Source organism: Equus asinus, chromosome 22 (assembly GCF_041296235.1).
Source record: "Equus asinus isolate D_3611 breed Donkey chromosome 22, EquAss-T2T_v2, whole genome shotgun sequence".
Classification (NCBI taxonomy): domain Eukaryota; kingdom Metazoa; phylum Chordata; class Mammalia; order Perissodactyla; family Equidae; genus Equus; species Equus asinus.
In genome coordinates, this window is record NC_091811.1 from 53024429 (window position 1) to 53047202 (window position 22774).

At 43.7% G+C, this 22774-nt stretch overlaps 1 protein-coding gene across 4 annotated transcripts in view; it reads left to right on the plus strand.

Annotated features, from left to right (window-relative positions):
• The window catches only part of SLC4A8 (solute carrier family 4 member 8), a 65205-nt gene extending 43425 nt beyond the window's left edge, over positions 1-21780 (plus strand). For 2 of the 4 annotated variants that reach the window (XM_014847425.3, XM_044755977.2), the window contains 7 exons: positions 1109-1270; positions 2136-2387; positions 5163-5231; positions 6371-6544; positions 8981-9118; positions 13042-13133; positions 13876-14108. In XM_014847425.3, the coding sequence (XP_014702911.1) occupies positions 1109-1270; positions 2136-2387; positions 5163-5231; positions 6371-6544; positions 8981-9118; positions 13042-13133; positions 13876-13996 (1008 nt within the window). In that variant the 3' untranslated portion in view covers positions 13997-14108. Of the gene's footprint in view, positions 1-1108; positions 1271-2135; positions 2388-5162; positions 5232-6370; positions 6545-8980; positions 9119-13041; positions 13134-13875; positions 14110-15189; positions 15286-16459 lie in introns of those variants that run through there. The other 2 variants (XM_014847426.3, XM_044755978.2) reach the window with 2 other exon arrangements.
• Positions 21781-22774: the final 994 nt, after the last annotated feature.

Sequence of the window (22774 nt, forward strand, 5' to 3'; positions counted from 1 at the left end):
GCAGACCTCGCTTTCAGGAAGCAGAGAAGAAATTTTCTTCCTTCTTTCTTTCTCTGTTATACCACATGGCCCCCAGCGACCAAGACCCAATCTGAAGGCTAGTACTCTTGCTAACGAGTTAATGTCAGTCAGAGTTTAATAGGTTTTTGTGTTGGCCTGAGAGTTTAACTATCACTTAGAACATTGCTACTAAGGAGACATAGATTCTGTAAACTTTCAGAACCTAACCCATTCATAATTTGGGACATGGTGACGTTATTGAAGAGTCTTTGAATCCTAGAGTTGGGAACAATATGGAACCAAGTACTTTGGATATAACAGTCTTTGCTTCTTTCATTGAGTTTGGGCCGGTTTTGATCCCTGACTTATCCTCCAGTACTGCTTGCTAAGCAAGGTGAGCTGCTCTTCCCCCGAGTGCCCTGGGGCTTTGGGAGGGTCTAGGGCACTTAGGCATGTCATGAACACGCAAATAGGATCTCTAAACAGCAGTTTACAGGGACATTGGAGAGGACCCTAGATCAAAGGTCCCCAGGGTCGGCAGTGTTGGGCTCCTCTCTCAAGCCTCCGGTGCCTGGGCCCCTGCTTCACTGCTGAAGGGAGAAGGCCTCTGGACTGATGCAGTCTAAGCCTGTGAGATAGCATGCAGCTGGCTCTCCTTTTCCTTTCCTTGTGCTGTGGACACACATTATACGGCTTCTGAGGAAAGCGCTGAGGAGGCTAGTCACAGTTGTTTATATTTGTCTCTGGAAGTCATTAAATTCTTTTTTGTCAACAGATTTCGTTACCAGTTATCTTTACTTGGCCTACTGTTGAGATAAAGCTGCTTTCTCTGTCCACAGGGTTTGGAGAGTAGGGGAAGGAGGTGAAGGAGCAATGAATATTCCACAGGAAGTTGACAGTTGAGGAGTGACTCTTTCAAAGGGGATTTGGAGCAAGGTCATAGATTTCCTAAGGAGTTGCTGTATTTCATGCCTTTTTTTTTTTTTTTAAGGATTCTCATTCAAGAATAAAAAGAAATGTGAATATTGTGATTCAGTTTGATCTGTTTTGCCCTAATTACTATAGTTAACTTAAAATACAAAAATAAAACTCTATTTTTTCTCTTTAGCCAACAAGGGATGATCGAGGGTGGATTATTAGTCCCATCGGCCCCAACCCCTGGTGGACTGTGATAGCTGCAGTTATCCCAGCTCTTCTCTGCACTATCTTAATATTCATGGACCAGCAGATCACAGCTGTCATCATTAACAGGAAGGAACACAAGCTTAAGGTACCAAGAAGTTCTAACCTAGAAGGACTAATGGCAGTTTGTTACGTATTTTGATTTTAAGGTAAGCCCATTTAGACCAGGAACTGTAGAACCTGGATAAAAGCAGACTGGAAGGAGCTCATAAGGAGTTTTTAGGGGGTTCCAGTCCCTAGAGTAGGGCATGATGGTATACTGTAAAAGAAGCTAGGACTCTGTTAATCTCCTCTCAAACCTGCGGGAAGGTGGGTGGGCAGAGTTCCTGGTGGTCCCTGTATAGCCACGTGCTCTGAATCAGGCTTATCTTCCTGAGATTCAGGTCGGGGTTTGGGCCACTGTTTTCTAGAGGCAGTATTCTCCCACTGGTGTCCGTTACTGGGGTTTCCAGAGTGAACCTTGAGCCCAAGGATCCTAGGGAGGTAGGGTTGGTTGCAGTACATTTATTAGAGACTTTGTGCTTTTGTTTCTATTCTTTCCTTACTTAGAGTAGGCAACATCAGATTTGGCAAGGATCTGGGGGTGCGTTGTAGGGACCCAATAAGGTCATTTATCTCCGACTATTTTGATGTCTACCATCTAGAATGGTCAATATGTGACTTGGTTTCTGGTTACTCTGCTGAGAAAGGATGAATCTTTGAATGTGTGGATACTCAGGGTGAGATCTTAGGGCTCTTGGCTAAAGAATGGATATTGGCATGTTAGGACAGGCTAAGATTTCCCTTTTTCTTCTCTGTTCCCTCTAAACCAGCAGGGACTGGGAAACCTGTCTGAGACCACTGACCTTACCCATACACCCCTTCCTGCTTTGGGTCCGAGACTCTCAGCTCACTGTTCTATGTCCTACTGCAGCCAGCCCACTGATGGTGACAGAGACTGTGTTTCCCCACAGAAAGGCTGTGGCTACCACCTGGACCTGCTGATGGTGGCCATCATGCTGGGTGTCTGCTCCATCATGGGCCTACCCTGGTTTGTGGCTGCAACTGTCTTGTCCATCACACACGTGAACAGCCTAAAACTGGAATCTGAGTGCTCTGCTCCTGGGGAACAGCCCAAGTTCTTAGGCATCCGAGAGCAAAGAGTGACAGGCCTTATGATCTTTGTGCTGATGGGCTGCTCAGTCTTCATGACGGCTATATTGAAGGTAATCATTCATTCACTCCTTGGGTAATATTGAATATTGAGTGCCTGATTTGCACCCAGAATCCTGTTAGGTGCTGAGAAGACAGTGGTATGCTGAACAGATACACATACAAATACCTGCCCTGAAAGGTCTTATTTTAGCAGGGTAAGACAGGTAAGAAGTGGTTAAGAAAGTTAGTTAAGAAAACACACATGATAATTACAGAATATGATAAGTGGTAAAAGGAAATATGTTGTACTCTGTGGAGCTATAGAGAATTAAGGGGGTGCTGGTTTGGGTAGTGTGGTCAGAGAAGGCCTCTCTAAGGAGATGGTATTTAAGATGAGGTGGAGCCAGCCATGCCATGGATGGTGGGAGAAGGCCTGGGGGAAAGGGAGAAAAGCAGTCGAGTCAGGCCCTCAGGTGGGAAAGGGTGGTATGTGTTCTAGGAAATATCAGGGCCATGTGGCTCAAGGGTGTTGAGTGAAGGCAAGAGCACAGTGAGGTGAGAGTGAAGAGTGAGCAGGGGCAGATCACGCAGGGCCTTGTTGACACCGGTAAGGGTAGCCTTTGAAGGGTTTCACAGGAGAGGAACATGATCCATTTAGTATTTTGAAAAGATCACTCTGGCTGATGCCTAGAGAATGAGTTTTTAGGGTTAGGGGAAAATAGAAGCAGAGAGACCAGTGAAACTGTTAAAGATGAGAGATGATGGTGGCTTGGATGAGGAAGTCAGTAGTAGGGGCGGATAAAAGGCACGGCTTCTGTACATCTTGGAGGCAGATCCAAAGGTCCTGATGGTTGACTGGATGTAGAAAGGGGTGAAGAAAGTGGAAAAATCAAAATGGCAGCCAGGTTCTGACTTGACCATCAGAGTGGAGAGTGAGGGCGTTTAAGATGGAGAAGACTGCGTGAAGGAGGATGTGATTTTGTGAGGGGTGGGCTGTGGTCAGACTTTGGGTGAGATGTCCTGGAGGCATCTGAGTGACGAGGCTAGGGCAAGGTTCTGGACTAAAAGTAAAATGTGGGCGTCAATAGCACATGGGTAGTGTTGAAAGCAAGAGGGTAGAGAGGCTTGCTCAGGGAGAAGGGTAGAGGTAAAAGAAAAGTAGGACCAGAGGGAAGAGCAGAGTCTAAGGAGCTCCAATGTTTAGAAGTTGGGTAGATGAGGAGATAGCACAGAGAGTCAGAAGGAGCTGCCAGAATGGTAGGAGGGAAACCAGGAGGGCGTGTGGTCAGGGAAGCCAAACGAGGGGAGTGTTTCAAGAAGGTTAGAAGCTGTCTAGGAAGGTGAAGACTAAAGCATGGCCATTGGATTTGGCAACATGGAGGCCTAACGTGACTTTAGAAGAGCAGACTCAGTGGAACAATGGGGCCGCAGCGGAGTAACGGGACTGAAGAGTAAATAGGAGGGGAGGAAGTAAGGAGAGTGCGGGCAGACAACTCTTGCAAGAGGTTTTCCTGTGAAGTGAAACAGAAGAATGGGCAGTGGTTAGTGTGAGATGTGGGGTTAAAAGAGGATTTTTGGAAAGATGGAAGATACTTAAACATCAGAAAAATTTTTTGTGTGAGTGTTAGGCTTACATCTGGGAAAAATGGGGTGAAAGCTCCATGGCCATATCACCAAGCCCCAACCATCCCAGAGCACTTACCTGTCTCTCTTGCCTCCTTTCCCCGTCTTTGTGGTGAATCTTCACGCACCCCAGCCTGCACTGCAGATGCTGTTTAAGGGTGAGAATCGAGAGGGATGGGAAAGGATTCTGAACCATTGTCCTGTCCCCTTACTTTCCACTCAATCTTGCCGCCTCTCCTCATGTCCCTTCCCCATTCTACTTCTATTCTCTTGTACCCCCACTCCCACTTCTGGTTAGGTGCCATCCGGAGGAGCCCAGAGGTTGCTGCTCCTCCAGAAATGTAACCATGAAGCCGTGGTGGTGGGCGTCGCCTGGCCTTCCTGTGACTGTCTCAGGGGGGTTCTTTTAGGAAAGCATTCAATAGTTGTACACACAAGGTTAGCACCAGATTGAGGTGTCTACTCACTGTAGAGCTGGAACAACGTAAAAGCCAATGCAGATTTTCTAGTTCTGAGAGGAGTTCTGTCTGGCAAGTTTCTTTAGCCCCACGATAAAAGCAAGTTGAGTTGAGTTTTCAGCTGTGAGACTCTCTGCCTTGATTCTGTAGGCCTCGTTTCCCTACCTCAAAAAGTCCCTCCGAAGATGACCTAGGGTGACAGATGGCACATGGTACGTGTGGGTGTGTTCAAGTGAAATAGAATAGTGTTGATATTTCTTCTCAAATCATTCCCTCTCTGATAAGGTACCCCCCACTCCTGCCCTCGATTTTCTGGTTAGTAAAAAAGGAACCTTTTTTAGTCCATGTTAAAATACCCCAAATCCCTGAGGAGATGATCATGTAATTACAAAAGAATGAAAAGGTATCAACTCCGTAAAAGAGCGGTGTGTGTGTGTCTGCATGTGCACACGCATGTGTGCGCGTGCCCATCCCCAGGGAGAAGGGAGAGCCAGATAGAGGTGAGCTGTGAGGCCTATGATTGAACCAGGACCACATTGCACTTACGTGTAATCATTTCATTTCAGAACAAAATGATTTTTATTATTGCCAGCTTCTGTTTTTGCTTCTACTTCTAAATCATATAAAGGCAGCAGAAACTAGCACAATGCTTATGCGGTGATTTTGTGACTTTGCTTCCTTCTTGGAGATTTGAACGTGTATATGGTCTTGAGTGTGCTATGATACCAAGTTTAACTTGTGGTCTTTCTGCCCTTTGGTCCTCAGTTCATCCCGATGCCAGTACTCTATGGCGTTTTCCTCTACATGGGTGTTTCTTCTCTACAGGGAATTCAGGTATTGTATGGTCCAGCCAGGGCAGTGTCTTCTCAGTGTGAGCTCACCGGTCCTGACCAGGGAGGGACAGCTCCCCAGGAGAAGCACAAACCAGTTCTTGAGAAACCATTTCCTAGTCTTGGTGGTTAAGCTATTTTAGACATTTCTTTGGACATTGGGAAAAATACAGTTATGTTGACATGAGGGTACAGAGACGTCCAGGGTGACCTGGCTTGATGTCATGGTTCCAGTCATTCGTTAATTATTCATCAGATAATTATCAGGCTCATATTAAACACTAGGTGCTTCGCCAGATATTGGTAAACTTAGATCTGAAAGATTGGTCAAGAACCAAACTCGCTTCCGCACGTGGACAGTGCTGGTTTTAGCGCCAGGCTGAAGTGTGAGAGAGGGGGCTAACTAGGGGTACACTGACGAGGACACTGGGAAGTCGTGGGAGCACCTCCAGATAAGCAGATATTACTCCCTGTCGTACTCTGCCTTCTCCCATCTACCAACTCATTCCTCAGGCCATTGGACAGAGATTATCAGGAGCTTGTCACTAATAACGGGGTGTCCCAGAGGTGAGATAACTTAGTGGCCGCTTCTATTGGCAGCTGGTTCCTCTCTGTTTTTATGGAGTGTGCAATGGGTGTTCTTACACACTGAGTTCTACTGCGACCTTGAGCAGGTTACTTAACCTCTCTGGGTCTCTGTTTTCCTTTTTATAATGTAAGAATGGTCAGTTTTTCATATCCAGAATGTTATGAGCTTTCATTTTATCTTTTTGCTATAAATAATCAATGAAAGCTCCAGACTCTTCAAAGAACAAGTAAGAGCTTTGGTTTTGATAATAAGAGGAAAGATGCAAATGATTTCTTTTCTTCTCAATTCTCCTGAGAAAGATCTGAGAAACCACAGTGTGGGAGAGAAGAAATTCGAACCTTGAATTAGAAAAGATGATTTCAGATTTTGACTCTGTCACTTACCAACCTTGGCCAAAATCCTTGGTCTCTCTGAGTCCCCATTTCCACTTCTGTCCAGTGGAGAGGGTATTACCTGCCCTTCAGAGCAGGTGATGTGAGAGACATGAATGGGCCGAACAAGGCTTCTGACCCAGAGAAACCTCCTGAAAGTAAGTGCCAGTTCCCTCCTTTCAGTTCTTTGACCGTCTGAAGCTCTTTGGGATGCCTGCAAAGCACCAGCCAGACTTTATCTACCTGCGGCACGTGCCGCTGCGTAAAGTGCACCTCTTCACCCTCATCCAGCTCACCTGCCTTGTCCTGCTCTGGGTCATCAAGGCGTCTCCAGCTGCCATTGTCTTTCCAATGATGGTGAGTTTTGAAAAATTATTATTAGTTATTTTAAAAAATAGTGATAAAATATACATAAAATTTACCCTCTTCACTATTTTTAAGTGTATAGATCGTTAGCATTACGTACATGCACATTATTGTGCAACTGTTGTTGCTGCCATCCATCTTTTTTCATCTTGCAAAACTGAAACTCTGACTCATTAAACACTAACACCCCATTCCCTCCTCCCCCCAGCCCCTGGCAGCCACCATGCTACTTTTTGTCTCCAGAATTTGACTACTCTAGGTACCTCATACGAGTGGAATTATACAGTGTTTGTCTTTTTGTGCCTGGCTTAATTTCATTTAGCATAATGTCTTCAAGGTTCCATGTTGTAGCGTGTGTCAGAATTTCCTTCCTTCTTAGAGACTGCATAATTTCTGTCACATACATACATACATATACATACCACATTTTGTTTATCCTATTCGTTTGGCAATAGACGTTTGGATTGCTTCCACCCTTTGGCTGTTGTAAATAATGCTGCTATATACGCGAATCGTACAAATATCTGTTTGTGTCCCCGTTTTCAATTCTTTTGGGTATGTACCCAGAAGTAGGATTTCTGGATCATATGGTAATTCTATTTTTAGTTTTTTAAGGAACCACTATACTGTTTTTCATAGCAGCTGTACCATTTTACATTTCTACCAGCAGTACATCAGGTTCCAATTTCTCCACCTCTTTGCCAACACTTATTTTCTGTTTTTTGTGTTTTGGGGTTTTTTTTGAATACAGCTATCCTAATGGGTGTGAAGTGGCATCTCACTGTGGCTTTGATTTGCATTTCCCTAATGACTAGTGATGTTGAGCATCTTTTCATGTGCTTATTGGCTATTTGTATATCTTCTTTGGAGAAATGTCTGTGCAAGTCCTTTGCCCGTTTTTTAATCAGGTTTTTTATTTTTTTGTTGTTGAATTTTAGAAATTTTACATGTACTGGATATTAATCTTTTATTGATGGTACATTTTTGTTTTTTGGTTGGTCTTTGCAGGAGCAACACTATTTTGGGGACCTAGAGGTGTGAATACATGTGTGACAGTTTGCCATGTTTATTTTCAAGGCTGTCAGTCAGTCTGTCTGTCTGTCTTCCTTTCATGAATCTGACATGGAGAGGATTCTTAATGTTTGCAGTAATTCGCATGTTACTTCAAAGCAATATAGTTCCAATTTAGGCTTTATTGGAGTCAGAAGCACCTAAAATGGTGGCAGTGCACTGCTGTAAGCTGCTGGGAGAGAGGAGGAGCTTGGTCCAGCCCTGATTAGTGACTGCGTAGCCTCACCTGCTTCCTAAGTGCAGCAAGGGCTCTGGAAAGGGGACCCGGGAAGCTGAACTGTGTGTGCTGCAGCAGGGTACAAGCTGTTTCCCAAAACTAGGGTGATGACGAAATTCTTGCCACCTGACCACCTCACTGTTTCGTCTTCTCTTGGTGCCTTCTCCTCTCTGGCTCGCTCTGTGTCATGAAGATGCTGAGAATTCAGTGGGCTGTTTGAAAGTTACCCAAAGCCTGGGCCTCCAGAGAGAAAAGGCACTGAGGGTAATGTTTGTTTCTGGTTTAGGTACTGCTGAACTCTGGCTTACTGGGAGATTTTTCAAGGGTGAGAACACGGGGGGGGGGGGGGGGGGTCTTTTCCCTTAATCTCCAAGATATGTGCCCTCCTGATGGGTTTCTCCATTTTGTCAGACTGCATGTAGAGTTCTGCGTCTGGGCCTTATGTTCACAGGTTGAGTGTTTGGTGAAAGAACTAGCAAACTCCTGACAACTCCTGGAAGGGATACTATCAATTTTGGATTTATTGAGAAAATAGTCATTGAAATTAGGGAGAATCTGGTTGAATTTAACAAACCTGATTTGCCTCGTTCCTTGTCCAGCCACCAGATGTAGCTGGTGAACAGCAGTTAATCCAGGCAGATCCTTCTGGGTTATTACTGGTTCCCCTTTGGCTAAAATGGCCCTCATGGGAAAAAAGTGGAGCAGTAGCTGAGACACCCTGACCTGTTCCTATTGAGGAAATTAGCTGTCAGATTTTAGGCAAGCACTTTCTCTCCCTGGGCCTCAGTTTTCTCATTTATAAAATGGGCGTCAGGCCAAGCCAGAGGGCAGAGACAAAATCCCCTAGAGACCCACAGTGCAGGCATAAAGCAAGGATTTTGTGGGGAAATGTACAGGCAAAGGATGGGAGGAAATCCAGATGGTCCTTCCAGGCCCCTCACCCCACCGTGAGGCACCCTTGGGCTGAGTGTGGCTGCCCCCGCCCCCCCCAAAGGGATCACTCGATAAAAGGCAACTATCACGATTATTATGAATTTGATTTTGCTTGAAATGCCCTAGTCGCTGTGAAAATAAGAGTTTGCTTTTAACTCCAGGAAGGAAATGAGCCCCTTTAATTCACTTTCTTTATTTTTCTTCAGGTTTTGGCCTTGGTCTTTGTCAGGAAAGTCATGGATCTCTGTTTCTCTAAGCGAGAGCTGAGCTGGTTAGATGATCTCATGCCTGAAAGCAAAAAGAAGAAGTTGGACGATGCCAAAAAGAAGGCCAAGGAGGAAGAGGTCATAGTTTTTGCACCAACTGTACACTTTGGGGCAGCCTCAAATTACAGCACATAGAAGGGCCACAGGCAACGTCAGGAACCCCAAGGGTTATGGGTAGGAGCCGGGAAGATTACTCCAAAGGTGGTCTTAGCGGAGGAGGGGTTAAGGATTCTTGTCCCTGACTGGCCTTCATATTCGGATCTGTTTTTACCTCTGTTTGTCTACAGTCTACTCACCAGGTTCACACTTAGAATATGAACATAGAATCTGTTCTTATTATCAGATCTAATGGTTCATGTTCTCCCAAAGGGTCTAATTTGACAAGTATACAAAACCTATTGTTTTCTGAGAGTATTTATTATGTACCTAATTGCAGATGGTGTTGTGGTTGGCACCATGCAAAGATAACTCGCATAGGACTTTCTGTCCTTCCTCGTTCCCCTCGGCACTTGGCATCTGCCGTCCGCACAATAGACCCTCAATCAATGGCCTGTGCGTGCAGAGAATGGATGTGTAGCAAAATGGAAATACCCGACAAAGAAATGAATGAGCCAGAAAGCGTTTCCAAATACAGTTAATGCCTGAAATAGTGTCCTTTGAAATACTTTGAAAGGACATTTTTTTCTAATATCTTAAATTTTTAAAAATCTTGTATTATTTTTCCAGCTTTATTGAGATATAATTGACATATAACATCGTGTAAGTTTAAGGTGTCCAGTGTGATGATTTGGTAAATGTGTATGTTATGAAATGATTACTACAATAGGGTTAGTTAACACTTCCATCACCTCACAGTCACAATTTTTTTGAGTGTGTGGTGAGAACTTGTAAAATCTACTCTCTTAGTGACTTGACTATTCTTAAGTATAGTCGTCATGCTGTATGTGACATTCCTAGAACCTACTCATTTTATAACTGAAACTTTGTACCCTATGACCACCTTTGCCCATTTCCCCTACCCCCTACCCCTGGCAGCCACTGATCTGTTTTCTGTTTCTATGACTTGACTTTTTTTAGATCCCACTTATAAGTGAGATCATACAGTATTCGTCTTTCCCTTTCTGACTGATTTCACTTAGCATAATGCCTTCAGTCTTCATTCATGTCATTGCAAATGGCAGGATTTCCTTCTTTTTTATGGCTGAATAATATTTCATTGTATACATATATTACCTTTTCTTTATCTATTCATCTATTGATGGACACTTAGGTTGTTTCTGTGTCTTGGCTATTCTAAATAATACTGAGAGTGCAGACATCTCTTCAAGATAGTGATTTTACTTACTTTGGATATATACCCAGAAGTGGAATTGCTGGATCGTATGGTAGTTCTATTTTTAATTTTTTGAGAAACTTGCATATTGTTTGCCATAGTGGTCACATCAATTTACATTCCCACCAACAGCATGCAAGCGTTCCCTTTCCTCCACATCCTCGCCAGCACTTGTTATTTCTTGTCTTTTTGATGACCGCCATTCTGACAAGTGTGAGGTGATATCTCATGGTTTTGATTTGCATTTCTCTGTTGATTAGTGATGTTGAGCACCTTTGCATGTTCCTGTTGGCAATCTGTATGTCTTCTTTGGGAAAATGTCTATTCAGGTCCTTTGCCTGTTTTTTAATTGGCTTATGGGGGGGGGTGCTATTGAGTTATATATGTTCCTTGTATATTTTGGATATTAACTCCTTGTCAGATATGTGGTTTGCAGATATTTTCTCCCATCCCAGAAGTTACTTTTTCGTTCTGTTTATTGTTTATTTTGCTATGCAGAAGCTTTTTAGATTGATACAGTCCCACTTATTTATTTTTGCTTTTTGTTGCTTGTGCTTTCGGTGTCATATCCACAAAATCATTGCCAAGGACAATGTCAAAGAGCTTTTTCTCTATATTTTATTCTAGGAGTATTACTGTTGCAGCTCTTTCATTTAAGTCTTTAAGCCATTTCAAGTTAACTTTTGTGAATGGTGTAAGGTAGAGGTCTGGTTTCATTCTTTTGCGTGTGAATATCCAGTTTTCCCAGCGACATTTATTTATGAGACTCTCTTTTTTCCATTGAGTATTCTTGGCTCCCTTGTTAAATATTAGTTGACCGTATACACATAGTTTATTTCTTGGCTCCCAATTCTGTTCTATTGGTCTATGTGTCTGTTTTATATTATTAAATAAGGTTTAATAATTATAAGCACAGAGGCAATGGAGGAAAACTTTAAAGAGAAGATTACTAGAATTCACAAGATAAAATGCAAAGCTTTCAGGCATCTAAAAATTCTATAAAACTTAAAAATTATATATATACACACACATATATATTTATTTATGTAAAGTTCTAGGTAGTGATTGAAGAAGAAAGTAAGGGGCTGCAAGAGTTACTTTATTTAGGGTAATCAGGGATGACTCCTCTAAGGAGACATCTCAGCAGAAACCTGAATTAAGTGAGGGGCAGGTCATGAGAATACCTGGAAGTAGGAACATTGCAGGCCAGGGGAACAGCGGATGCAAAGGTCTTGAAGCAGAAATGAGCTTGATGTGCTTGAGGAATGTCGAGAAAGCCACTGAGGCCGGAAGGGAGGGAGACAGCCAGAAGACCAGTGAGCAGTCTGTGCCAATAGTTCAGGCAAGAGGCGGTGGTGGCTTAGGCCAGGGAGAGGTGGTGAAATGGCTGGACTGGGGACTTATCTGAAGATAGAGCTGACGAGTTTCGCTAATGTGTAGTGAGCATGGATGAAAGAGAGGAATCAAGGATCACGCTTAGATTTGTGGAATGAAGGATTGGATGAATGGCTGTGCTATTTATTAAGATGGGGAAGACCTAGCAACAGCAGGTTTGGGAGGAACAGGAGGGATCTCTTTTGGATGTTAAGTTTGAGGTGGCTGGTAAACATTATACTACTTATTTGCCAAAATTTCTGAAGTAAACATGCGTTTGTTGATACATGTTTTACTTTATAAAATTATTTTAAAAACTAAATGAAAAGAGAGAAAACAATGAAGACTTTACCCCAAAATTTCACATCAATATCCAACATTTATGTTTATTTCTTTATGTTCTTTTTAAGTCCTTAACATCATTTTCATGTAACTATTATAATTGTATATTTGAGTGTGTGTGTATAAATATATATATATGTATATATTCTGATTTTTCCCCCCAACTCGATTTCATAAGACACTTTCATTTTTCTATGTCAGTATAATAATCTTTATTGTTTTAATGGCTATATAATATTTTATGGTATTATTATCTCATAATTAATTTAAACATTCTTCCTTTGTAGAAATTTATAGTTGTTTTAGGTTTTATTATTAATTATACTACTTTAAATATCTTTGTACATATTTTTTCTCTGTAATTATTTCCTCTAAGTTAATGGGATTTTTTTAAAAGAAAACACTTTATATGGAACATTTCAAACATATACAAAAGTAGAGAGAATAGCCAGTATTTGTATTTCCTCAAATGCCTTCTTATTATTTTTAACCATCTGTTTGCTTGAATCAGGATCCAAATAAGGTCCATATGTTGCAATTGGTAGATATGTTTCTTAAATCTCTTTAGAGATTCCCCTTCTTTTTTCTCTTTTTGTGGAAGAAAGTAGGTCTTTGACCTATCGGGGTTTTCACCATTTAGATTTTATTAATTGTGTCCCTTGGTGTCATTTAACATGTTCTTCTGTTCCCTATATTTCCAGTAAATTGGTAGTTGGATCTAGAAGCTTACTCAGATTCAGGTTCTCTTTTTTTTTTCGTACTATTCCATGGATACGAATATCTGGTTGTCTGTCTTTTTGTGATGAGTCAAACATATGAAAGAATATAATTATACTCTTTTATAATAAATGTGAGAGAAAATAAGGTAGAAATTGTGATGATAGAAAAATGGGCTGGTGGAGACTGACAGTTTTACTTGGTCAAGATATAATAATATCTCCTTTTCTTCCAGGAGGCGGAGAAAATGTTAGAAATGGGAGGAGACAAGTTCCCCTTAGAGAGCAGGAAGTTACTCATTAGTCCTGGAAAGAGCAACAGTTTCAGGTAAAACTCCCCAAACACCAAGGAGTCTGCTGTTTTGGTTATTCTGTAAACGGTCTGGCTTTGTGTTGGAGTGGTGTCACAAACACAGCTGTGGCTCAACGAGCTGACATTCAGCCTCCCAGGTCCAGCTTCTGAACACCCCTGTCCTTTCCTGGTTTACCAAGTCCCTGCTGTGCGTCAGGCTCTGCACCAGGGGTGGAATCACAAGGAGAACAGAGGTGAGGAGCTCATGTGCTGAGCACCTTCTCTGGGCCAGGACTAGAAGGTTTCTTATGTTCCCTCACTTAATCTCTATAACAACGCTCTGATATGTCTCATTGTCCACATTTGTACAATGAGGAAACTGAGGCTTGGAGGGTTTTAGGTAATTTGCCCAAGATCATAATGCTGTTAAGTAGAAAGTTTAAGATTCAAACAGTCTTTGTATTACTCACACCAGTGCTCCTTCTGCCTTTCTCTGCTACCTTCCAAAGATGAACAGGATATGGTCTTTGCTTCCAGAGAGTTCTCAACCTGGTGGGCGTGAAATTCCCGGGCATGGGCAAGCCTTTGGGAATGGGCAGAGACAGCCCATTCCACCGTGGCTCGTGGCATCTACAGTCTTAGGAGCCAAGGGGGAGCTGAAGTGGGATCTCAAATTCCTTATTTCAGTCAATGAATTTTAGCCTCTTTCTCTATCAAAGCTGTTGCTCACCACAAGTCACAGGAAGCTGAACTGGTCCATATGTGGTTTCATTCTTAGCGTTTTGTTTCCTTATGGAAGACATCCACACAAGCTGAAAGAAGCTTATGGGTGGAGAGGGGACGGAAAAGGAAGAGAGAGGGCATCTGGGTCATCTAGATCCTGGATGGTTTATTGCTGAATTATTGAACCAACTGTGGTTTATACTGAAGGGGAAATGAAGAAACTCTTTTTAAAAATTTTTGATTTATTTGTTTTTGACAAATAAAAATAGTGTATATTTAAGGTGTACAGTGTGATGTTTTGATATATGTATACATTGTGAAATGATTCATACAATCAAACTAATAATGTATCCGTCACCTCCTACGGTTGCCATTCTTTTTTGTGTGTGTGGTGAGAACATTTGAGATCAACTTTCTTAGCAAATTTCGAGTATACATTATTATGAACTGTGGTCCTCATGCTGTGCCTAGGTCTTCAGAATTTATTCATCTGACAACTGAAAGAGCATACTTTTCATCACTGTCTTCCCTTTCCCCCATCCCCAGCCTCTGTTAACCACCATTCTGTTCTCTGTTACTATGAGTTTGACTTTTTTTAACTGACTCCAAAGAAACAGAATCTTTGGACCTTGATAAACTTTCCTCAGGTTGTTATGGACGTAACCACAGGCTTTGAGTTCTCTGGTGGCAAAGTGGGAGCAATGTTCCTTCTCTGTTGGGATGCTGCCTCCTTTTTCTCAGCCTTTTGAAAGGAGACAGTCTGGCCTGTAGAAGACTTCAGAGTACTCAGGTTCCAGGAGACCAGGGACTGGGTTCAAGGGCTTGATTCTCCACTTACTGACCTCTGACTCTGGATGGTCGCTTAGCCCTGGAGCTTTGGTTTCTATACCTTCGGATGAGGTTGTTAATAGTCTCTGATGCTGTGATAGTTGAGATAACATATTGTAAAAGTCCTGTGTAAATTGCAAGTGGAAAACATGCAATGGGCATGTAAGTAAGAAAATGAATGGAGAGCACGTAGCACCATGCCTGGCACACAGCGAGCACTCAGTCAGTGCTGGCTCCTGATGCTGCCCCTGTTGGCATCTCAGTGCCGTCGTCAGCATCCCCAGAGGGCCCTTGAAGGAGTGCAGAATCGTGGGGGCAGGGCTGGCCGCCACCTGGCACACCAGCCCAGCCCTCAGCACCACCTCATGGACCGCTTGCCTCTCCGCATTCTGACCATCTGGTTCCCAGCACTTCCGAGAGCTGTTAGTGGAGCTCCCTGAGACCTAATCTTTTCCCTTCTGGGGGGGTGGTGGTCTTCATTGACTGAGGTACATATTTTATTTGTGTGTTTGACATTTACTGTCCTAAGCTCTGATTTCAGATGTGACCCCTCTGAGATTAATATATCTGATGAAATGCCTAAAACCACAGTCTGGAAAGCTCTCAGTATGAATTCTGGAAATACAAAGGAAAAGAGGTAAAGAGAACTATTTGTTGCTGATTTTTAAAAAAATTTCTGGCTTTTAAAAGCAGCAATCATGTTGACAGTAAAATATCTTCTAGTTGTAAAAGTGAATTTGTCTAATAAATATCACTTCTAAGACTACTGCTGACCCCAGGAGAGCAGCTATAAGCCTAAGAAAAGCAAAAATGGTTTCTAACTATTTGAACAGATATGCTATTTTGAGCTGCCCGTTTATACAGGTCCAAGGTCAGGATGGAATTACTTTGAGATGTAAATTTGCTCTATCTCTTTGGTTCCCTAATCCTCTTTCTAGTTCCCGTTTCAAAATCTATAGAGCATTTCTCTGGTTACTGCAACCACACAAACTGGAAAATTGCTAACATATTCGGAGAGCGTTGATAGTGTTGATACAGACTTTAACCTATTTAAGTTGTTCCATAATAGGAATTATTGCCAATATTTGAAATATTAAATTATAACTGTTTTCTTATTTTGGAAACTAAATTCTGGATATCATTTGCCAATAGCATAGATCAATTTTAATCAGGTTAATTAAGAAAATAGAAGGACTTGATGCATTTTTACCTACATTGAAGTAGGCTGTGCACCCAAATTAGGTGAATAATTTAGTCCAAGCACCATTTAAGTTTAAGTACTAAGATAGCTAAAGGCAAAGTCTTAGGTCTTATTAAAGACGACTTTTCTAGTTAAAAAAAAAACCCTAAAAACAGTAGGCTAGGAATTAGGAGACCTGGTCTAGTTAGTAATTCCAAGCATAACCTGGCGGACCACTGTTCCCGGAACTCAGTCTTCTCAGCAGTAAAATGCGGACTATAATAACAAACTGCCTCACACGGAAGTCGGCTCCGAGGAGAAACTGAAGTACTTTGAAAACTCACAGCCACCAGTGGGTGGTGGTGGTGGGTTATTTCTTTATCGAATGGGTTAAAATAAATCTGTGCTGAATGTGAGTGAAATATAGAATCTTGTTTCCTTCAGAGGAAAATCCAGGCAGCTGTCGAAATGTATAACGCACGTGGTTATTTTTAGTTGAGAACTAGTCTACTTGTAAATGAACTTAAAATATAGCCAGATCCAAATTGTGGTGACATCTTCAAAGTATTGTGTTAAAAGCAGGAATGAATCATGTGTTCTCTTTTTGTCTAATTGTAACACTTTTATTCAGTCTCTTCAACTAAAAGTCTTTGCTGGGATGGAAGATTTGGGCCATGAGGTGCCTCAGGGAAGTTCTGGTCACAGAGAAGATGGTGAATCTCTCAGAGAAGAAGCAAGACCAAGTCTGGCCCCGTCCTTGGTCTCCTCAAAGCCATGTGGAGCATTCAGTTATTCGTGGTGTGCATTGCAGGACGTCCAGCTATCCCATACCACCAGCCAGTCACCAGACGCGAACGTGGAAGCAGAAGACCAACTCCTGTTGGTACTTCTCTTTCTTCTCTTTCTCTTCAGAACTGCCACCATCGAATACCCAGCTTCCCATTTTCCAGACATTTTCTCTGAAACTCTCTGCTGGCCTGCCAAGCCGTATGGATCCATTCTGCCACTGAGGATTCCTTCAGTGAGGGCTCTCTTCCTAAAAGATGGGGTGGGGGAGTAGGAGGAGAGCAGGGAGAAAAGGGAACGCTCTCCAGTCCCATAGTGTTTGCAGGCTGCTGGGCAGCCCTGGGCCTTGTTGGATTGCCTACTCTAGGGGATGCTGGTCAGACCCAGGGGCTGTCAGGAGGTTTGCTCAGTGACCTGGGCATTGGCAGTGCCCACCACTACAGCCAGAAGATGCTTCTGACCCGAGTGCGTCCTCATTGCTCCCTAGCAGTAGCCTGCATAATTCAGTGAGAACCTTGGATGATGAAAGGGCCAAGAGGGACCCTGGAGTTGCTGAGCTTCAGCAGGAAGATGCTCAGGGGGAAATGATAAGTGAGGAAGAGCAGCCTCTCTTGGTTTCCTTGAGGGTGGAGTAAGAGAATGAGCTTAAATTGCCACAGAAGGAATTAGTTTAGACACCAGGAAGGACTTTCTTGCCTGAAGGTCTGTCGTAGTGTCTGCTTTCTAGATCTCTGGGAAGGTTTGATAAGAGTTGTTTGTGAGTAGAGAGGGAGATAAGGTGTTTTTATTGCCCTGTTGTGGAAACCTTCATGTCTTGCTGCTGTCTCTTGAGGACACAGTCTGATTCCATTCCTGGAGAGATCCAAGTGCTTGCGTAATGTCTCCTTAGCTGCCTTAGTAGCAAACCATCAATGGACCAAAACCACCTCAGCCATGTGGTTTCTGCATCGTCATGGATTTCTTTTGGTTGACAAACGTTCTGCCTCTCAGATGTGAAAAGCCACACTGGGAAATTAACTGGAAGTGGTGAAATTAATTTTGGTATTTAGTTTAAAACTGACTCATAGTTATTCTCTTCTCTTCTCTGTTACCATGAATATCAAGGGTTTGGGCTCCAGTGTACATAGACTTTCTCTTCCTTTGTGCACAGAATGTCATTAGCAAGCATGTCGGTACCCAGGGAATCCGATCTTATCAGTTTTCCATCCTGGAAAATCTCTGTACAGTGGGACATTCCCCCAATGTGCTTTCCCTTCCTAGACGAAGAGTTGGCTATATCACTGTATTGAATTTTGCATTCCTTAGACTCTTGAGACATGTTAGTGTCTTACTCTAAAGATCTTTGATGTTGAAGGAACCCTGCGTTTCTTTCATACTTCCCTATCTCTTAGAGCCATAGCCATTTTAATACAGAGATGATTTTCAAAATATTTAACAACTGGTACAGGAGGGCCACCAACCACTCAGAACGGGTGCCTGCTGTAAACAAGCAGCGTGTGTGGCCTCACCGGTGCCTATTGGCTGAACGTCATGCTGTTTTCAGATATTCAAATGATATCCCTTTGAATTGCGGATATTTTTCCTGGTTTGTCTGATTTCTACTCACAAGGCTGTTTTAGGGACAGCCGGCTTCCTCTCATATGGTGCAGACAGGAACAGGAATGTGTCTTTTTTGAAGTATATGGGCATTAAAATCTTTGTGAGCCAAAGCTTCACATTTTGTCACTTTAGCGTAAATGTAGTAATTGTACCCATACCTACCTAATTTAGAAAAATTAAAAGGCAACCTGTCCGTGAAAAAGCTTTCTTGCTGCCTTTCCTGTCTCTCTGGCTGCTTCCTTGAACTTGCCTCCTTTTTCATCTTATTTGTTCCCTGAGAACATCCCCCCTTTCTTCCTCCATCTTGCCCCTCCCATCTTTTCCTGCCACCTCTGCAGAGGGAGGACAGTGGCTGCGTCCTCTGTTCCCCTAGCCTCAGCGTGGCAGTAAGGAATGTAACGGAGAGTCCATCAGTCAACAGAACTAGGTGACAATATCACTGTGTAGGCTGGGCTTCTTGAGAGAAGGGCGCCTGTCTTTGTGAACTCTGTGCGGTGTGGTTATAGGACCACATGTGCACTTTCCTGAGCCAGACCCTCCTAGGTCACTGCGCCTCAGGACCATTAGCTGCTCTGGAAGGCTGTGCCAAGGCTTTTAGGCCATTAGGTTTTTCTTAAACAGTAGCCAGCCTCATTTCTGCTACATCTCAGTGGTAGGAACCATTCCCTCCCCTTACTCTCTCCTCTTTCCCAAGTCCCATGAAGCACTCAGCCCCAGTGCTGGCTGCTTCCTTGCTCAGGTCTGTGGCTGTGACCATGACGGCAGCGTTTGGGGTGGGAAACTGGGAGGCGAGGTGGAGCGGCAGCAGCATTTGTGTATGTGTGAGTGTGTGCACATGCCTGTGTTTGTCCACAAACGAGAGTGTATCTGTAAGATTTCACTGCTGCTGCTGAGCAGCCTTGTGCACCTGAAGTGTGGGGGCATCAGAAGAATATTACCGTTCTCCCTTCTGTGGTCTACCCCTTTCAGACTTCCCTGATGGAATAGCTTGAGGACAAATATAGGCAGATTAGTCTATAGAAAAAGGTATTGAAGCTCAACATTAAGGAGAAACTGATTCAGGGGTGCAAAGAAAGGCTGGTAGGTGATTTCTCTGCCCGGATTTGCTTGGGCCCGAGAAGCGGTGCACCTCCGTGACAGGGGAGATGGCAGGAACACTGAGGGGGGGCAGGCCAGTGCCCTGGTGGGCTGGCAGTGGGGGCAGGAAGGGGGCGAGGCCAGAGATTTCAGAAAGTGATGGTGAATAGACTCTTGGTTCTGAGGGGAAGAACTGATGCTGCTGAGTGGGCAGGTTACTTCCTAGCCCGTGACTTTTAGGGAGGGATTGGTCTAGAGAGAAAGAAACGCCTGCAGAAATACGCCGTGAAATTACCAAATATGTTTGGTTGTGTAAAATGCAGGCTAGCTCTTTGTGGCTGTATGTGATTTCAAACTTCTGGTGATGAGACTCTCAAGAGAGTTGGTCTTTACCACGTACAGCTCCCAGCCCCATCTTCACAGAACTTTGCCTTTGGGGTAGAGGGGTAGGGAACCATATATTTCCGAAAGAAAGTGTGCATAGTTGCTATTGCTCTTTGTCTGAGATGTGACTGGCTTTTAAATTAGTCGTAACTGTTTAATAGAAGTCTGGTATATGCTAAGTCCCAGGCTTAGTTGACAACTCAGGCTGTGACAACCGTGACCTTTAAGAGGTCTCTGGTTCTGGAAATCTGTGGTTTCCGATTGTCCAGAACAGGCAGTTCCCAGTTCTACTTTGTTTTCTACCTGCTCAGTGCTCCGGACTTCCCTCTCAATTGAGGAGTCGGTAATTCTCCCTGCATCTTCTCTGTTGATTTCAGGGTCCGATGCTCTGCGTCTCCCAAGATTTCCTGAAGCATCAGAGAAGCTTGACCACAGAGCCCCTGGCTTTCCTTTCAAAGCAGCAGACATACTATCTAGTATGTTGTCTCTGCTCCTTTATCAGCTTCTCTAAATTCCTTCTTTTGCGAGAGTTAGCACCTCCTCCTAGGACTTTGAAGCAGTCTTTGCCAGTTTGTTACTGCATTTTCCTCGAACTTCTCAGGTTTCCAGGCCACATCCTGGCAGGACATTAAGCAGCCCTGCGTTGGATGTTCTCAGCGTTCTTGACTTCCTTTTGATTGTAGCTGTTGGGCCTCCTGTAGGTAGAAATCTTTCCTGCCAAATGAGACATCAGCCAGTTCCACCCCCTTTTACTGACTCAGCTTTTTCAAGCACCCTTTTCTCTCTTTTCTGCCTTTTCCTCAGTCTTTCAAGTTCTTCTTGGAAGGAAGAAGTTCTTGGTCAGAGGTCCTAGAAACCACCACCAGTTGGGGGTGGTGAGAGAGGTGAGGAGGGTGGATGGTCCCGGGGCTTCTCGGAAAGGGGCCTTCACGGTTATTTTCCTTATTTAGGGAGAGGGATTAAGGATTCTCAAGCCCTGAGGCTTATCCATATTTCAGTGTAAACAGAAAAAGACATTCCAAAACCAAATAGAAGTGATTTTTCTACCAAATCTATTCTTTATTATTTGAGGGGCCCTTGGTCTCTGACATTAATTCTAGAGATTGGGCAATTGACGCAGTTAACATTTCTTTACCAGAAAGAAGGCTAATTTTCATAATTAAAAGAGGTGTGAAGTAACTCTTGAATATTTATGCTCGAAGCATAAAAAGAGGAAAGCACTGTTATGTGGATCTTTTCAATAGGAAAATTCAGAAAGTGGAATGATTCATCCATGGGGATAATTCTTTTAGGAGATTCTGTGCTCAAAGGGAATGGAATGGCTTCTGATCCTTCTGCAAAGAAAAGGAATCGCCTTTTTCTTAAACCTAGCCCACTTTCGGCATTGGAGAACACAGAACTTTTTCTTCTGGCTGCTGGTGTTAGTATTTCCCGAGAGAGAGAGAAGCCCCTGTGGCACTTTTCCGAGCGCAGCAGAATCAGCAAAGCTTGGGCTTCTGTCAGCAGGTTTGCGGTTGATCCCAACATGCAGGTTTTCACACGTGCAATCATGTTGGGAACGGAAGAATCAGCTGAATGTGCAAGGATTCCTTCTGCAAGAGGCCGAAGGCCTGCTCCTCACTCCTTTCTCCCATATTCCCTCCTCCAAGGTGATGGGCTTCCTTCTTACTTGTCTGTGTCTGTCTGTCTGTCTGAGTGCTCAGATATGGCGCCCTCCCAAGCTAATGGGTCAGGTGGAGAGCAGAGCAACTTTCCCACGGAAGAGGACAACTTGAGGTGCTGGTACATTTCCCTTGTTTTCTATGTTCTTCTTTCTAGTAGGTCTCATGTAGAGATGGAGATATTTTTGTTTTAGAGATTCCAAAGTATATATTTTTAGTGTAAGAAATGTACCCTCTCCACACTCCTTGGTGTAAATAGAACCGAGAACAAATGTGTCATTGTGATAATCCCATAGCAGTCTGTGGTAGGAATAGGACCCCTCTCCCTCACCGCCAGGTCTCATGGTCTGTGTCTGTGAACCAGGGGAGGTGATGGTGACACCTCCACCTGCCCAGACCTTCCTGTGCTCAATGGGTGAAAAATAAAGTCTGTGTAAACTGTGTAGACACCTGTGGTGTTCTTTGAGCCCGAACCAAGGAGGTGAGCCAATGCTGAGCAACTTCAGAACTTGTGAAGAAGAGTTTGGAAGATGGGCAAGGGACGAATGGTGTCTGCTGGGCGTGCCTTGAGAGGTTGTGTCCACCTCCTTGGGGCAGAGCCACAGAAGGAGGCTATAGGGGTCCTTTCTTTGGGGACTTGTGTTTGGGTGGGAGGACAGGAGAGCATGCAAAGAAAGCCCATTTTGGAGATACAACCAGGCTGATGAGAGCAACTGCTAGTATTTAAGAACTCTCCACTGCCTAGAAATCCAGATTTTTAAAGTCTGTCATTCGAGAGTTTTGGTTTTAAGGGTGGAGGTACTCCATTTCTCTTCCTCTCAAATCCAGTTGTTGGAGTGTTGGAGAAAAGGGGAAAAAGGAAGTGATGGAGTAAGAGTAGAGAGACAGTGAGGGGTGCCAGGCAGGGTTGGGAAGAGCGTCAGCAAGCTTTATGGAATGCGCATAAAGGCATCCACTGACAGCATGCTGAACAGAGAGCACGGTGGGACTGTTTTATTAAGGGAGCCAGGGCAGCTGGGCTGTAGACGTAGAACTCACTAGCTCTGAGGCCTTCTGCTATCTTTTGGAATTTTTTCAAACCTCCCAACAGCAAACACCGTACGTCACTTAGTCTCACAGAGAACCATGCTTAACCTGCATTGACAGTGATGGGTAGTCTGTGGGAAGGCTACTCTGCAGGGTTTGGAACCACTTCTGATGCAGGGGTGGAGAGCTGGGGGACCAGGGAAGGGAGGCATTTATCATTCTCACATCCCGAGGACCACTGTAATACATGAAAAGTGGTTTGAACGGCATACACAGTAAGCACATAGTTAAGTAACAAAAAATCTGGAGGCAGGTGGTTCCTGGGGTGGTTAATTCAGCAGCTGCCACATCAGGGCTCTGGTCAGAGTCTGCAGTTCTCTTGGTTTTCCCCTGATAGTCACAAAATGGCTCCA